The sequence below is a fragment of the Calonectris borealis genome, chromosome 1, assembly GCF_964195595.1.
Source record: "Calonectris borealis chromosome 1, bCalBor7.hap1.2, whole genome shotgun sequence".
NCBI lineage: Eukaryota > Metazoa > Chordata > Aves > Procellariiformes > Procellariidae > Calonectris > Calonectris borealis.
In genome coordinates this window covers 208,807,369-208,825,116 of record NC_134312.1, presented here as the reverse complement: position 1 = coordinate 208,825,116, position 17,748 = coordinate 208,807,369, and the positions used below count along the sequence as shown (strand labels likewise).

At 44.3% G+C, this 17,748-nt stretch overlaps 1 protein-coding gene across 1 annotated transcript; it reads right to left on the bottom strand.

The window, feature by feature from the left end:
- Positions 1-7,183: 7,183 nt before the first annotated feature.
- On the bottom strand, positions 7,184-14,995 carry LOC142077972 (high affinity choline transporter 1-like). The gene is made up of 8 exons (XM_075140424.1): positions 14,715-14,995; positions 13,578-13,691; positions 11,829-11,984; positions 11,186-11,334; positions 10,502-10,645; positions 9,352-9,505; positions 8,248-8,465; positions 7,184-7,809 (listed from the first exon to the last, which is right to left on the bottom strand). The coding sequence occupies exons 1-8, from the start codon at positions 14,890-14,892 to the stop codon at positions 7,288-7,290; spliced, it is 1,635 nt and encodes a 544-aa protein (XP_074996525.1). The 5' UTR covers positions 14,893-14,995; the 3' UTR covers positions 7,184-7,287.
- Between the last annotated feature and the right edge of the window lie 2,753 nt (positions 14,996-17,748).

Sequence of the window (17,748 nt, the reverse complement as noted above, 5' to 3'; positions counted from 1 at the left end):
AAACAGAGGATCACTTTCAGAAAAGCTTCCAATTTCACTGTAGCATTTTTAGTGATGAAGAATTTACCTCAATCCTTGGCTAATTGTTCTAACATTTAAAGGACCTTAAAAGGTCCTTAAAAACTGAGCCTCATTTGTAGTCTGAATTTGTCTAGTTTTAACATCTAGACGTCGGATCTTGTCATAAGCCCTGCCTGCGAGAGAAGAGACATTATCAAAATAGCAGGAACATGCTCTGGGTATGATTCATCTCATCTAAATTTCAACATTAGAGTGCATAGCATCACTCAGGGCTTCCTTGCAGGACAACACAGGCAATAGTCAGTTTTAGACTCCGATTCACCTGATCTGTCTATAGACATCTGCGTTAGATTGTCCATTAGCCCATACTGAAGTGCATCTCGTTTGTTTGCCCAGCTGAGCACACGATGTGGACTGCTCCTCACTGCTTACCCAGTCACTGGTAAGTGCAGTTCAATAGCATAATGCCAAGAATAAACCTTACTAGAGATTCAGATACTGGATGATAATTTCCTACTTGTAATTACATTTCAAGACCTGTCGGTTAGCCAGTTGTTAATCCACCTAATGTACATGGCATTGATTTTGTATTGTTCTTGTTTCTTAATCAAATTTCTGTCTGATACCATCTCAGATGCTCCACAGGAGATGAAGTCTAAAAATGTCAGAGAAAACCAAGACAATGGAAGCCTCAGGGTATCTCAGTGGATCGTGCCAGCCCAGGCAACAGTAGAGCGCTGCCCAGATGCTGGCATTTGCTGCTTTAAGTCTGTCTACTGCAAATATTTTATCCTCTCAGTTCAGTCCCAGGTCCTGGGCTGCTGACTGTCCACTTTGCGTGAATGTTAATGCATTCCTGGGTCTCTTTTGAAATGAACCAACTGGTTTCTTTGAAACCAAAACTCAGGTGCTATTGTGGAGAAAGTTCACTCCAAATCACTCCAGAGGACTGAGATTGAACTAGATTTGGCTCCTCCAAATTCTGCAGCCTTCCATTTCTATTCCAGCAGGCTTTGCACCCCCCCAGTCTGGTTGCATTCACTCTACAACTTGGCCTAGGGGCCCAGGACTGCTCCGTCATGCAGAAGCGTTTAGTCATGTAGACATAACCTTTGAGTCCACTGGGTCCTCTCCCTGCCCCATGGAGTGACTCAGCACAAGCAATGTCCAGGAGGCTCTTCATCTCCTTTGAGGTAGCTGACCAAAACCCAGTCCACCCACTCTTTTCATCTGGAAGCTCTTTTTCCCATTTTTAGAATCTTTCTGCTCATTATCATGCACAAACCAAAACGACACCAGGAGCCTTGAAGACTCTTTATCACACCCATATTCACATGAATGATCCAGACTGTTCTGCCCTTTTTGTTCCAGCTTTTGTTAGTTTTCACAAACACTTGCGTGCAGCCGGCTAAGCTGGACTTCTGTTATGTTGGAGAATTTTGGGTTCAGATCACTGTACAGCAATAAAAAAAGCATAGTTTTATGATAACTTCAAAATGAAAACTTTCTAGGATTCAACTTCTGTTATTACCAATGACTGAAGTGAGAACATATCTGAAAAGGGTCCCAGACCAACCCACTGAAGGGATGCTGCTGCTGCTGAAGGAGTTTAGCTTCTTGATGCTGCCATGAGACTGGCATTGCAGTCTTCCAAGGTCACAAAATCACAGAGTGGCTGAGGTGGGAAGGCACCTCTGGAAATTGTTTAGTCCAACCTCCTGCTCAGAGCAGGGTCAGCGAGAGCAGGTTGCTCAGACCTGTGTCCAGTTGGATTTGATATCTCCAAGGATGGAATGGGTGACCTGTTTCAGTGCCTGATCACACTCACAGTGAAAAAGACTTTTCTTGCGGATTATCCTGTGTTTCAGTTTGTGCCCATTGCCTCTTGTCCTCTCACTGGGCACCACTGAGAAGAGTTTGGCTCTGTCTTCTTTTTTTCCCCCCTTCAGGTATTTATATACATTGATAAGATCCCCCTGAGCCTTCTCTTCTCCAGGCTGAATAGTCCCTGCTCTCTCAGCCTCTTGTCATATGAAAGATGTTCCAAGCCCTTAATCATCTTCATAGTCCTTCAGTGGACTGTCTCCAGTAAGTCCATGTCTCTCTTGTACTGGGCAGCCCAGCACTGGACACAGCACTCCAGATGTGCCTCACCGGGGCTGCGTGGAGGGGGAGGGTCATGTCCCTCGACCTGCTGGCAATGCTCTGCCTAATGCAGCCCAGGAGGCTGTTGGCATTTTCCACCCCAAGGGCACATTGCTGGCTCATGGTCAGCTTGTTGGCAGCCAGGACCCCTAGGTCCTTTTCTGTAAAGCTGCTCTCAAGCTTGTCGACCCCCAGCCTGTGCTGCTGCCTGGGGTTATCCCTCCCCAGGTGCAGGACTTTGCACTTCCCTTTGCTGAACTTCACGAGGTTCCTGTCAGCCCATTTCTCCAGCCTGTCCAGGTCCCTCTGGGTGGCAGCACACCCATCTGCTGTGTCAGCCACTCCTGGTTTTGTATCATCTGCAAACTTGTTGAGTGTGCACTGTGCCCCAACACTGAGGCCATTAATGAAGATGCTAAACAGTAGTGGTCCCACCGTCAAACCCTGGGGTACACCACTAGTGACTGGCATCCAGCTGGACCTTGTGCTGTGGATCACAGACCTCTGAGCCTGGCAGTTCAGCCACTTTTCAGTCCACCTCACTGTCCACTTATCTAACCTGTACTTCGTCAGTTTGCTCGTGAGGACTTTGTTAGAGGCAGTGTCAAAAGCCTTGCTAAAGCAAAGATAAACAACCTCCACTTGTTCAGGATTGTGAATTAAACTGACCAGGAAAACTGCCCTCCAGCTATGAACAGAAGTTCTCAACTCATGCAAAATGAGTGTTCACCATGTATAACAGAGCTTTCTTCCAAAGATCTCAAAATCCATTAAAATGCTGTCCCTCTTCAAGGGACTGGGAAAGTAAAGCACGAGTGAGTCAAGTGAGTTGCCTAAGGTAGATTTGCAAAGTCTAACTTGTGCAGCAATAGCTCCAGGGTCAGATAAGATAGCTGGTGGAGGGAAGCTGAGGAGGGGAGGAGGAAAATGGACACCTCTGCCAAGGCAGACCCTGTGTATTACTTCAAGAGACCTGCCAAAAGATTTTTAAAAACCCACAAAAAAACCATTTGGCCATTTGGCCAAAGAACTGAAACAGAATGCTGTCTGTTCTTGAGGTTGTTTAGTGTTGAAGAAAGATATTTCTCGGCAGACTTAAGGAAAACTTTAACTATACATCATTTGGGATGTTCATGCTTTTGTGTCTGATAATGGAAACCTTATTCCAGTTCACAATTTTCTCCTTTTTTTGATTATTCCAGACAGCCCAAATTCCAGTCACAAAGGTGATCCTGGCCCCTGCAGCAGCATTCCCAGCCCTAGGGATGATGGATTGCCTCAAAGTTTTAAAGATCAGCAAAGCAAGCTTGCTTTTTTTCTGGATTTACAAATGTCCTGTTGTGGGGGATTAATGCCTTTGAATTCTTCTTCCTTGTTAAAGGAGCACAAAAGTCAGTGGTGATCTAGAACAGGAAAAGTTATTAGAAGACTGAAAAGCTCTGCTAGCTGACCTGATGTATTCTCCAGCAGAGGTTGTCGTAAAGTCTGAGAACTGCGAGGGAAAATTGGTGTGTGGCATGTGGGATAAAGCCAGAGAGCACGGCATTCATGTGGGAATGATGAGAGGATCGCCCTGGCCCCACGCAGCTCATTGCTCCCATGGAAGTATCTCCCTGACAGCGCTAGAAATGTCTGGCAAAACTGCGAGTGTTTCTTTGCTTTCTTGCTGGATGCCAGCTGTTATTCCAGTGAGGACACAGTTAGGAAATCCTAAAAATGAGCATAAGTGAGAAGGGAAGAGATGCAGATTTCCCTTCAGGAGTGTTATGTTCCTATTTTTCTCATCTACGTAAACCAGACATCCAAAGAAGCCTGGTGAGGATCTGATGAGATGCTGAGAACTCACTGCAAACCAAATGCTTCCCAACTTGTAGGTCTTTTTTTTTTTTTTTAATTAGACATGAGAGATAGGGTATTATTAACCTCAAAAATGCCAGAAACAGGTAGCAGCTGGAAGAAGTTAATGAAAACTGGAACTGTACAGGGTCATTGGCATGGACACATTGAGGAGGCAAAGGAGGTAAATCCAGAAGTGGAGGGGTAAACTGGGACCCTCCAGTTGCTTTTGCTTGAGCGAATTTTTTATAAAGAGGAGGCAAGGAGAAAAAAAAGGAATACTGAACTGGAGGCAGTAACCTGTCAGAAGAATGATTTCATGGGAGCTGGGTCATTATCCCCTGTGCTGGCAACACCTCAAGGACTTTGGGTGTGCTAGGCTGGAACAACTAGGAATTTTGTCATTAAGTATAGGCTACAATTGCTATTATATTTATTTTACTTGCAGCTAATTGCTTTCAAAACTTTGCCTGACCTTGATGAATGTTTTCTTTCTAAGCTTGCTGGGGGATGTTCTGAGGAGGGAGTCATATAAGGATGTGTCCTGTTAAACCACGACAGGATGGAAAATGGTAAACATTCAGGAGAGTTACAGTAATTGTGTCTTTGCCATTTTCGTCTCTCCACGCGAAGCAGAGCGTGTTTTAGTGGTATGAAATTCAGAGAAGCTTTGTAAGGGCAAAGTGTCTCTGCTGAGTGTGCCAGATACCCCTTACAGCACTGTTTGAAGTCACTGCGAGTTTTCTGTGGTGACACTGGGAGGTGATGTGATGGTGGTGGTAACGCTCTTCAGCAATGTCCTACCCCAGAGCGCTGTGGATCTACTGCCCGCCAGGCCAAGCGCGTGAGCACGGAAAGGCTTTAATATCAAAGTTCGTGACACTGCAGGGAACAGCAGGAGAAGTCAGGCACGGCCGTGTGGAGAAAAGATATCTCCAGATGTAGTCATTTGCCTTTCAGAGCCGCTAAGTGGGATGGTCGGTGAGTGGGATGCTGACCTTGACATGAGGAGGCTGGAGTTTCGCTCTCATCTGGGCCATGCAGCAGGTCTGTGCCCTTGTGCAAGTGCACTATGCCAGCTTTGGTCTGCTCCGCACAGAGGGCCATACAGGTCCCCACACTAGGTCATCCCTAAATCTTTCAGGGGAGTATGCTTAGATCAGTATACAGTAACTGTGATTTAACAACAACAGCCCAGTTCTTCTAGCGCGGTGGTAATGATAGCTTTGGTGTCTCCCTTAGCTAAGCACGACCTCGCGTGCTCCCACTCCAATCACTGGGGTGTGAAAAACTTCAGTGGGTGACCGCCTAGGGCCATAGTTAATGGTAATGCTTTTAATTTGCAAGGCAGTTTTTTTTCCCTTTTCTAGACACACGTTATAATTAATAATTCATGACAGTTTGTAGAGATACAGGAAAGAATTTCTGGTCTTGGTTTAACAAAGCTTATCAACAGGACTGCTGTGCACGGGAAGTTAAGTGTGCCCAGGTCTTTACTAACACTAAGCGTAAAGTTGTGTGATATTTTTCTGATGAGGAGCAGAATCTCCACCTTGCTGAGGGTGGGTATTTTAAAGGAGATGGATGCTCCCCATGGGGGAGTCATCAAAGCCGTATCTAGAGCTTAGGGCTGCCAGAACTCCTCCTGGGCCACTGCATTTGCCTTGGTACAGTTCAGAGTGACACGTGGCTCCTCGCTGAGCTTGCTGCAGCCATGCGTGGTGGCACCAGCAGAGTTTCTCGTCTTGTGCATGCACAGCGGGGTGTTCAGCATGTGCTGGAAGAAATTCACGGAGCAGCATATTGTTTTCACCCTCAGCAGCTCAGTTGGCTGTCAGGGTTGCTCGGCTGCGGGGTATTTTGGATATGTCAGTAAATATCTTCCCTCCAACAGTGCTAGGTGTTTCCACGCACAGCAGCTCCCACAACCACTTTGTGAAGGTTTTGTGGTGAGGGGCTGTGCAGAGCGCGGTTCCTGCGGCTGTTGTGGGTGGATTGCGACTGACCCCTGGTGAGCCACTGCACAGCTGCCGAGGGAAGTATAAAGTGACAGCCATCCATGAGCCATCACTGCAGGATCCTTCTGAATCTTTATTTCAGCTCCCATCTTAACGACCCATCCCGCTGTGGGATGGTCTTGGTCCATCAGACTTCAGGCTAGAGGCCAAACTCACTAGTTATCTGGGTTGCTTTTCTTCTGACCCATTGAGAATTTAGCCAACAGGGTTTCAGGGGCATGAGAATTTAGCCAACAGGGTTTCACAGGTCTGCACAGACCTGTGGCTTGAATCTTTTGGGATCTTGCCCTCAGGATTTCGTGTCTCTAAAGGCAGGTTCAGGATCTGTTTCCAGCACCTTTCTGTCATCACAATCCTCTGAGTTCTCTCACACCAGTTTGTGTATGTGTCCCACACCATCCCACCGCTGTGCTTGGGTAACACCTTCACAAGAGTGATTTAACCAGGTGTTTTAGAGAAGACTCATTCAAGGGTCTCTCTGACACCTTCATTTTTCCAGCTGGTTGAGTTTTTCTAAATAAGGGCTGTGTAAAACTTTCTTATCCAGTAATTAAGGGCTGTTACTTCATCTTGCTCATCTGCTTTTGCCCTACCAGGTCATGAGAGAGGGGATGTCCTCTCCTCAGCCATGTGGCAGCAGACTGGCTGTGTGGCCTGAGACCGCGGCTGGGGAGAGGCATATGCAAAAGTTTTTGTGGTATCAAGGAAAGCTTTGTAAAGCATACAAAGAATGGTGCAGAACTGATATAACTGCTGGACTGCTGTGGTGGTTGCACTGCATTCCGTAATCTGTGTTTTTATAGGTTTTATAGGTGCTCCCCAGGGATGATTATGCTAAAACTCTAGCTGTTGTAATGGAAACAGGTTTGCTCACCTTTTTTTTTAATCAAGAATACCCAATCTATTAAACATTAATTTGTCTCCTTTGTGGTGAGAAAAGTATGTGACTTGAGAATGCCATAAATGTTGGAGCGTGATTTGTAGCCTTGCTTTTGGGTGGGGTACCAGGGGCTCCCCGAAGCAAACACTGCTGGGCCTCAAGGTGCCCTGTGGTCACCACCACAAGATCGTGCTCCATCACCACGCGCCTTTAATCACTGCAGACTTGGAGCTCACACATTCTCCTTGGATGAAGAGAGTGCATCTTTATTACTCTGCGAGGACTTTAAATAATTCATTACTGGAGAAAGCAAAGGGAAGAGCGATGCTGTTTGTGCCATACTCTAATTGCTGAATGCACCGTGACCTTCCAAGCGAGGCCCCACATTTAATCACGATTCTCTTCTAGTGCAGCTGTTGGCGAACCCATCTGTTCCTCCATCTGCTGCAGGGGCATGAGGGTGCCGGTTCCCCCCATGATATTGCAAACATCCCACCTGCGGGGAAGGAGATTTCTCTGAAACAAAACCGCAGCCAGGTACGAAACAGCAACGATCGTCCCCAAGGTGAGAAGCACAGTGAATGTTTTAAAGGGGAAGAGCTGACCGTAGGTCCCGTTCACCAGGGAGCAGGCTGGGTAGCAGATGACGGGGGGGATGCTCAGGGCAGGCTCCCCTGCCAGCAGCCTCAGGAGGAGCCCAACCAAGAAGCCGGCAGCCGAGCCGTAGGTGTTGGTGCTGGGAACGAAGAGGGCGCAGCAGAGCTGGGGGAAGAGCAGGGCGTACACCAGCTCGCCGCTGAGGAACCAGAGGTCATAGACAGAGCTGGAGTAAAAAGCCAGACAGGCAGCCCCAGCCCCAAACACCAGCATGGAGGTCTTCATGGCCCATAAGACCTCCGTCTCCGTAGCCTGTAAAACAGAGATTGTAACATTACAGACACGGCGGGATGACCAGCACTGCCCTGCCCTGGGCTGGTTCTCACCAAGCCCTTGCTGCTTTCAGGCAATGCTTGCCACCAGCAGCCGCCCAAGGCAGGCACCCCTGGAGATGGAGCTGCCCTCTGTAATTTTAAGGGTCATAGTTTTATGTTGTTTCCATGAATATCCTAGTCCAAATTTTATAGCAGTCGTTTTATAAAGAGCAAAGCTCACCAGTGTGGGTATTTGTATCCCTACCAAGGATATGGACACCCCTGACCTATGTTTGAAGCTCTGGCTCCAGCGCTCAGTCCAGCAGCTGAAGGACAGACACCTCTAGTCACAGACCACACAGACAGAATTTGAAACGGTCTTGAAACAAAAGCATCTTTCCTGACACCAAAACTACTGAATGCTGTAACCAAGTACCTTTTTCCTCAGGATTTTCCTGTAGATATTGTGAGCGAACATGGAGCCGGCGGAGAGAAGAGATGAATCTGCAGAAGACATTGCAGCAGCAGCGATGGCTCCCAAACCAGCAATGGAGATGTATGCTGGGCAGAGATAGTGTAAAACGAGTGGCAGTATCATCGCTGATTCCCCTCTCTCGAGTGGACTTGGAAGACCATAGCTTGTCTGGTTCCAGTCTTTAAAACAGAACAAGGAAAAGTCACAACAAGTCCTTTGTTGACGTTTCTGCTCTCTTTGAAGCTGCCTTTCCACAGGGACCAGTCACAGCAGGGCTAAGGACTGAGACCCACTCAGTATTTTAGGACTTGGATTAATCTTTTGGATTCTCTTATGATCTCTTGTGATTCCCTTTAGCACGCTGCAGCTCTCACTAGATCAAAGATTTTCCTTTTCCCCAGTAGCATGTATAGAAATAGCTGTGCTTCGTGTGTTTCCAAACTGTGACAGTTAAAGGTCAACCTTCTAGACCCTGCTTGTGAGGAGAAGGGAGTTTTGCTCTGATGCCCCTAGTGACAGATGAATTAATGAGTTCAACTCATTTCTTTAAATGTTCGGTGATCTGGCTGCTCTTCAACCCTTGCTCACAGCCAGCACAGGACTGATCCCCGGGGCGGGGTCTGTGAGTTTACAGGACTGAACTTCTTGATTCCTTCAAGCAGGTTTTCTTCAGAACCTTATTAACAATCTGTAGTAATATTGCTGGGTCTTACATGCAGAAGGCATTAGCAGAAGCAAGCATACGGTTTCTTGGAAAATAGGATTATACAGGGTTTTACAGGGTCTGCCTTCATCTTTCCTCAACACAAGGTCCATGAAAAGCCACTTCATCATCATGAAATAGCTTTAAACAGGTCTTGGGACTGTTTAAATATCTCTAAGTAGTTGTGCACTGAACCTCAGAGGGCTCCACAATTCTGGTACAGACCACCTAGCTTATGGCCAGGACTACGCTTTTAGGTACACATGACTGGGTAATTTGAATTCTAAATTTGAAGTCTAAATTGTTTTAATCACCTTTGACAAAAACATGTTCATTATTCAGAGACAAACAATTAGTTTTACCTGTTGATGCTGCAACTGCACCGATGAGCACAGAGGGGATGGCCATTAAAAAGCACCCAAGTCCAGAAAGGTAGGAGATGAGCCTTGCCTGTCCTGGTGAGGCAGCGGAGAGCACTCTTTGGAAGTACGTTTGCCATGGGATGCTCCCAAGCACCTGAAACATTCAGATGTTACCGGTGGTACTCACCAGGCTGCTGGCTGCTGTAGAGCGTCATCCATCCTTTCAGGTGGATGATAATCTTTACTCTTACAAAACTCTCATTTCAAATGCATAAACGTTGCCCAGCTTTAACTATTGAGGATGATATTTCTGATGGTTGAGGGTGTCCTTTTCCTTTGTTTTCATTGTGATGAATGTGAAATTTTGATCAAAACAGGTTAATGGTTTGGCAGACTGAGAAAGCTGAAAAATAGGTTGCTTGGCATAGTGAAACAGCACAGAGGAGGGAAGAGAGAAGAGAAGCTTTTCAGGAATGCAACTTTTGTAAAAAATCTACCCAAACTTAGCTAGAGTATAATCTAAAATTAAAAATAAAATCACCATTTTCACTTTCTTAGCAGACAATTTTCATCAGATAAAATCTGAAGATTCTGTCCTCACCAAACAAGCTCAAGCTTCGGTGTGTCCCTGTTACCAATCTAGCAAGAGCGTAACAACCTCCTGTAGTCGTGGCTATATTGGTAGCTCAAAAGGTGAGTTGTGCAGTGGAGCCAATGACACCATGCTTGTTGATGACCTGCAGTAGTGTCATTTTAATATTTTTTTTCAAATAGAGGGAATTTTACATAATTATGTTAAAAGCACACTATTGAGGCTGCAAGACCAACCTCTCAAAACGTAGGAAATGCCTCAGTTAGGTGCCAGGAGTGGAACTAGTTGCCTAGATAATCTTACTCAAGAGGTACATTCCTTGATGAGCGTAAAGGATCGAGTGTCCCTACTGCTTCTTTCCTTCCCACAGCTGAGCCCTGGATCTCCCCAGTCCATTCAGTGTGCTGTAGAGTGGTTGAGAGAAGGTTTTACACATCATCCTGCCCCTGCCAACTGTGCAATGTAGGGCTCCTGGCTGGAAGAACCCACAAGTTTTCCAGACAGAAAGTCCCCGCACAATCCCTTCTCCCAACCACGTGTCCAAGAAATACTTCATACCAGGTAGAAGAAGTCATCCAGCCACCTTCCAAGATACTGTTTTTCTATCGTCCCAATCCAAGGGTCTTGGTAAGATTGATGAGTTGCAGTGTAATAAATACTTTCCGTTGCAGAGTTTGCCAGGGCAAAGGGGATACAGACCCACTAGGATAGAAACGGAAAGAGTTAACCATTTCCTTATGTTAGTTAAGTTAACCAAAAGTTAACCACAACCTTAACAGGGTTCTTGTTCTTGGAGAATCTATTCAGATATTGAAATTAAGGTAGATGTAGAACATAAAGTTACATAAGATTAAACCCAGACTAAGAGTCTTCCTTTCTCCCCCTTCCTTACTCTAAATCTACATGTTTCTTGTTCATGGCCTCATCAAGAACATGAGTCCGTAATTCGGGTCAATTGGTGCCTTCAGCAGACAGATCTCTCTCCTTTCCAGCCAAAATTGTTCTGGACAGGTTCTGCAGACCTTGCTGCCTTCACCCAGCAAGGCCAATAGCTTGTGTGAGCACTGTCTGAAATGCACAAGGGCTGTAAGATGTTTCAGGAGACCTGTTCTCCCTAAGAAGAACAGTAGGGCAAGGGCCAGTATTGGTGGAGTTATTTTTGGTCTGAGACATACTGAAAAGAAGAGCAGGATTTTTTCCGTTAGTTAGGAAACTGGTAACAAAGGAATGCACAGGACTTGCCAGGCTGAGGGTAACGAAAACCAGCTGGATGACATCTGTGTATGCAACAGAGTAGAGGCCTCCCAGTAGAGTGTAGAGTATGACAGTGAATGCTGAGACGATGATAGCCAAAGAGCCTCCAATATCCAAGATGACCCTCATTGTTGCTCCTGCAGACAAGGACAGCAGTCAAGTATTTTAAGACAGATTTTGTACGTGCAGAATACAGAATAAATAAGGATATGTTATTCCCTTGGTGCCAGCACACGACACTGTATGAGAAGCGCACGGTCTACAGAGAATGGGCAGAGTGAGGACTCAGGAGAGCCCATGTTCCCTTTCTGCTCTTGCTGCTACCTTGCTGTATGGCCTTTGCCAAGGCACTTTGCCTTTTTACATCTGCTCTCTCACAGGCAAGAGTAAGGTAATAACTCCTATCACCAGACCTGTCTATTATAATATCATTAATATATAGTACTGTCATTTGTTTTAAACCTAAAAACATGTTTTCCAGAAATGAGAAATGCTTGTGTTCCTCTCACAAAAGGAGACATGAAGCACAACTTTCCACGGCTTAGTCCAACACAGTTCCCAAATGTGTATTGTACTCTGGTAGTTGCACCACATGACCTTTAACAAATACAAGAGCAAAGTGAGTATTTACCCAGGGACGCCAGGATAGCTGCAAACCAGAACACCTCTCCTAGCAGTGGTGGAATGAAGAGTAAGCTTCCCATCACGTTCCCATAAGATTCTTGAAGGGGATCCATCACTGTCACATAATTCTTGGATCTCATTGGATTTACAAAGAAGAAACCACCTATCAGAAGTGATGACATTTTGGTAGAATTTTGCATGTATTATATTCCAGGAAAAAAATATAAGAATACTATGGTATTTGGGTATCAGACCCGTATAGTGAGTGTGGAATTCGTACATAATGGACCCTGGAGAATGATGCAGCCAACCAGACACCAGGGCCTCAATTCACTTGCCTAAATGTGGGGCTTCAACCATCTGAGAGGTCCCAGGTTATAAAGAACATCTGTTTACAGCTGACAGATATGACCCTCCACTTTTGGGAGACCTACATCTTTCCAGAGTGGTTACTGAGGGCCAGGTAGGTCCCCCTAGGGCACCCCAAACGGCATAAGATACTTGTATGACTGTAACAGGGACTTAGCTCAGGGGACACCCACATATAGTCTCCTCTCCATCTCCCGTGACCTACCAACCTGAGACACAAACTTTTCTGAAATGCTTCCTGTGGAAAATGTCAGTAGGCAGAATGAGGCATTGAAGACTCATATTTGGCTAAAAAAGAGACAAACTTGTCCTTGACCATGTGATGCAACATGTTGATATATGTTCCTTTTATGGTTACATTTTCATTTTGGTGGCTTCATTGTCTCTTCCCAGAACTATATTGTTTTAATCTGTGCATTGAGCTGAGTCCCACCCGCCTTCATCTAAATATTAGACTTCAGATGTACAGCCGTCTCATTAAAACCAAAGAATACGTATTGTGCCTAACCCTGAAGCCAACAGGACTGCTTGTCTGGGCACTACTGACCTGAGTAAAGATTGCAGGATCAGACCTGCACTCCTCAATTTCATTAGTAAGAATTACTCATATAAGAAATGCTGGCAGTATATTTCCAAGCCTGATTCATATTCACATCCGTTGGACTCTTTTCTCTCTTTTATTCTCTGACTTGAGAATAAAGGTTATTGTTCTTTTAGAAATTCCTGTGCAAGGTCTGCACTGGTCTCCTTGCTTTATTCATCCTGTGTCCCTAGAGCGTTACGGTATAACTCGGTGTGGACTGAAAGAAACTTTGGTCTCGGTAAGACAGCTGAACCTCAGCGTGAGTCCAATAATTCTTGGAGTTAGAAATGGCAACTTCGGTATAGGACACTGCAAACTTAGCTTGGTTTCAACAAAATAGTGACCAGCTGTAAAATGGGATAAGCTAGATGCACTACAAATTCATCCTGAGATGAGACTACTCAGAAGAATGCAAGTTAGTGGAAAAATCAAGCTAATTTTAGTTCATCACACAGAAATTTTGAAGAAAAAATTAAAATTATACCAATAATCTCAATAGTCTGTGAATAAGAGACCGTGATAAAAAAGCAATATGCACATAGGCACATGCTTCTAAAGTTCTCAGATAAGATTTTTGTCCTATAAATTACTCCAAGCAGGCAAAACTCTACACTAGCTCCAAGCTACCCCAATTTCTTACGGTTCAGTTTAGAGGATAGCATTATAAATGCTTATTCTGGATCTATGGGAGACTGAAGAAACAAAATCACCTTTAAAATGCACTCTATACTCTGTTACGCATCTTAATATACTCATACGATTTTTTTTTAAAGCTTGTGTGTCCTGATTATGTGAATTATTTACCGATAACAAGGGACAAGGCAAATCCCACAGGCGCCTGGACCCACAATAGTCCTTTTGAAGGCAGGTAGACAATTTCAGCTGTGCCGTTGATATATGCTCCTCCAACCCAGGTGGCTGTAAAAATGGAAGACGGAAAGGTAAGAATTGCGATACTCAACTAGTCTTGTAGAACACTCTGAGAACTTGTAAACCTTTTTCTTATACAAATATTTAATCACACTTCTATTTTCTTTACAAAGTTTTCTCCCATAGTGAGATGTCCTGCTGAGTACAGGTAACAGTATTAGAATCTCACCCTAAATAATTTCTCAGGTTCAAGAATGAATATCTATGTGTGCATGGAAAAGCTCAATGTTTAAAAATTTAGAGGCGATTTGAATATACTCATTTTTAATTTCATTTTTCTCAGTGGAAGGCTTTTGCTAGAGCAAACAGAATCGCCTTTGTTATTCTGCTGTGACCGATAGACCATCCTTCACTTACACAGTCTAAGAAAAGAGACATTAGGAAAAAAAAATGCAAGCAGACTTTGCAGCCAGAATACAAACCTACAACACGGGCTTAAGTGTCTTAGCCAGGCAAATACCACTTGGGGAAGCCTTCACAAAAAATGGGGCAGGGAAGCAAATTTCAGGTGATGCCGGGCAGCAAGGAGAGAAAAGGGAAGCGCAGGGCAGCAGTCAGTGGGGAAACATTTTCTCTTTAGGAGAGAGGCTGATGCTCGCCATAAGTAGCAATTTATTCTACACAAAACTGGATTGTTTCAGGAGTAAAATTCTTCTTTTTTGCTGGATAACAGAAACTGGTTCAAGATTAAGACCACAGTCCTCCTTAATGAAGTGTGTCGTATTCTTCAGTCACTCCTAAATTAAACTCTTTAACTCCTAACTGAACTCTTAAATTAATCTCTTTAATTTAAAAGAATCTACATAAACATTAGGTTCTGCTCAGTGTGAGGAGGTTTGGAAGAATCCATCCCAAAATGATTCATGAAACCATACTCCTTTAAATCCACACTTAGGTAAAATCTGCCCTGACATTAAAGGAGTTTACCTGCTTTGAAAGAAAAGTCCCCCAGATCTATGTAATGCATGTGTTTTAAGAAGAATTTTTAAAAGTCCTTTAATAAAAACTTACCTGTTGCAGTAAACAATCCAATGAAAACATTTATATTCCTGCCTCCAACTATGGCCATTTCAGTTGGATTTCTGTTCTGCTGGTCCTTTTTGCTTTTCCAAGAAGCCCAAATTCCAGTAGCTAAAGTTAACATAAAAAACACACTCAAAGATACTAAGCCTGGTATATTTAGAGCCATTTTCTGTTGCTTAATTTAGATCATAGAGAGGAATAATGGCTTGATGATAATATTCTTTGATCGAGTCCACAATCAGAAAAAAATAGGAAAAAGTCAGAAAAAATAATGCCGCCTTGTAAAGAAACTGCTAAGTATTAGTTTGCTGTACTTTGTAGTACGAAACAGAGCCATAAACCCAAACGTCTTGAGAACTGGATGCAGGGTGTCTGTCTTTGGAGGACTACTGGCAATTCTTCAGTCGTCCAGAAGATATCCAGTCTTATTTTTCTGGGGAGCGGAGATTAAGAGGGTAGGAATTAGTGCTGATAAGAGCAATGGAGCACTGATGTGAGGGGTAATACTAGCTTGGCTTAAAGGAGGGGAAATGTTATATTTTGTCTGATATGCAATGGTATGAAAATAATCCATATTTCTCTAGGTTCTAGGCACAAGGCTAACGCAGAAGATAGGGCTAAGAATTTGTCTGTTTAAAGTTGACTGAACGAAGCCCAAAATAATCATCAAAATAAACCTAAGAAACAGGTCCTTCTGAAGCTCCTGAACAAGTTCTAAAAGAAAATTGACCGCTGACCAAAGGAAGGAGCTGCACGCTGATGTTCAAAGCAAGTGCATTATCATTTCATTGCTGGAAACAGGCAGGAGAGCAAGATGTTGTTAGACTCTGCAATAAAACTACAGGAAAGATACAGACTTTTTAAAACTACTTTGTGAAGCTCCCTTTAAACAGACATAATTCTGAGAAAAACTCATATGCGTTAAGGAATTCAGTTGGTTACATTTATTATAGAGCTGCCATACCGATATCTTTTTAGTTGCCCTGTGAATCTTTTTCATCTGTCCAGGTATGATTCTTCATAACCAATTCTATGTAAAAACTGCCCTACTTAGGGCACTTGTTTGGCTTTCCTGGATACTCGTGTTCATCTGTGGAGCGGGTAGCTCCTTTCCACGTGGAAATCGCAGATTTCTTCTTCACGGATGCACTCTGAGCAGGAGTTCGAAAGCCCAAATCTTTAGGAGGGTTTTCTGCAGTGTCCCATCTCCTGCAGACAGCCAGGAGTAGAAATGACAGTGGCACAGGTCAAGCATGTCCCACGGGCAGGACGTGGTAGGAACACACGGGCACGTGGGCGATGGCTGTGGGAAGAGGGGGGAGAAGTGCAGGAACCCCTTGTTTTCTGTGACACCTCTCTGTACAAGGGAAAATAAGGGTTTCAGTAAGTTATGCAGTGATCTGGTGGGAAGAGTCTATAGGAAGTGTTTAAAAAAAAGTGAAAATTAAAAAAAGATGAAAAAGCCGGACAACCAGATAATTATTTATCCTGCCTTAGGAGAAATATCCCTTTATATTTAAAATCAAATGCTATTTTGACTGAGTAAGAGGTTTTAACTTTGACCCAATAATATATGTACAAAAAGGGACACTGTTCATTTTAAAGGCACATTTTCTGGGTGGTAATTAGAAACACTCCCTTCCACCTTAAATGTACCTGCTACAGAGTTGTAGAAACTGCAGCTGTCAGTGGCAATGGAGCCATTGGTTTCTCTGGGTTGCTTTCCTTGCACAAAATGGGATGTTTCAAAAACTTTTAAAATGCTGTTTATACACAAACACACACTAAGCTTTCTTCTATGAACAAAGGTTTCGCAGCGTGTTTCCTAGGCAGGAACAGAACAGGGTTGAAGGTGCGCACAGCTGGGTCTCAGCCCGCTCTGCAGCCAGGCGCTCCTGGGAGGGAATAGCTGGTGTTGCATCCTTCATGTGGGGGTCAACTAAATTCAACATGTCCAAAGCAAGATTTGAATTTGTTCTTTGACATCTGCAGAGAACGTCTGGACTGACTCTGCTTTTTATCATCTCTTGAAAAAAAACCCTCTAAAAAGTGGCAGGCATAAAAATCTGCAGGGAAACTTCATTTAAAGACCCAGAGGGATCGAAGGCAGATGTGGTAGGACAAAATGTAAGTGAAAACGTTACACAGTGGGATGAAGGAGACTTAGAGAAAAGGTATGTGTAAGTGAAGCTGGAGTGTTTTTGATGATATACAATGCATGGAAGAAGGATTGTAAAAGCGTGAGGTTATATCAAGAAGACCAATTCCTCACTAAATCTGTTTTGCTCTTTTGCCACTAGATGACTCTCAGCTAATGCAAACTATTTTACCAAAAAAAAGAAATCTCACTAATGGAGAGATGTTTGAGTTTCACCTCCCCACTCGTGATGGAGGGCTGCAGCTTTGGGTGCCAGCTGCTGCACCGCTCACTCCAAGCTCCGTGCGTAACCCATGGGGACAAATATGCAATTTTAGGAGATGATTCACTGACCTATTTTAAGTCCTGTGAGGCAGCACAGGGCGAGGGCAGATCTCAGTCTGATGGACTCAGGGCTGCTTTTAAGAGCGGTGTTGCTGTACCCAATAGATGTTTCAGGGCTTGATTCAGATGCTGACATAGTGATGGTTGGTGCCACCTGAGATGCTCTAAAGCCTCTGAGATGTCCACACGGGCAAGCAGATATTACATAGCTCCTGTGGGAGACACATGCCCTTCTGGAGCAGCAGCCAGGATATTCTGGTGTATCTCTAATGGTTCTGAGTATCTACTTGAGGGATAGTAGATATCTATCTATCTAGATACTCAGCTGAGCTCTTACTCTCTCCTTATCACTTGACCTTGATGGAACAAACTCTAACATGGGTGGTTGATAAAAATAGAAGAGTCCCTGGAAGAAAGTGAGGAGTGCTCTGTCCTAGGGAAGTTTTCTATCTATGGTGGAAATCATCTGCACTGTAGTGAGCACTTACAGGTACTCAGCTTTGAAGCTAACTGACAGGAAGAAATAAAGATGGACAAAAC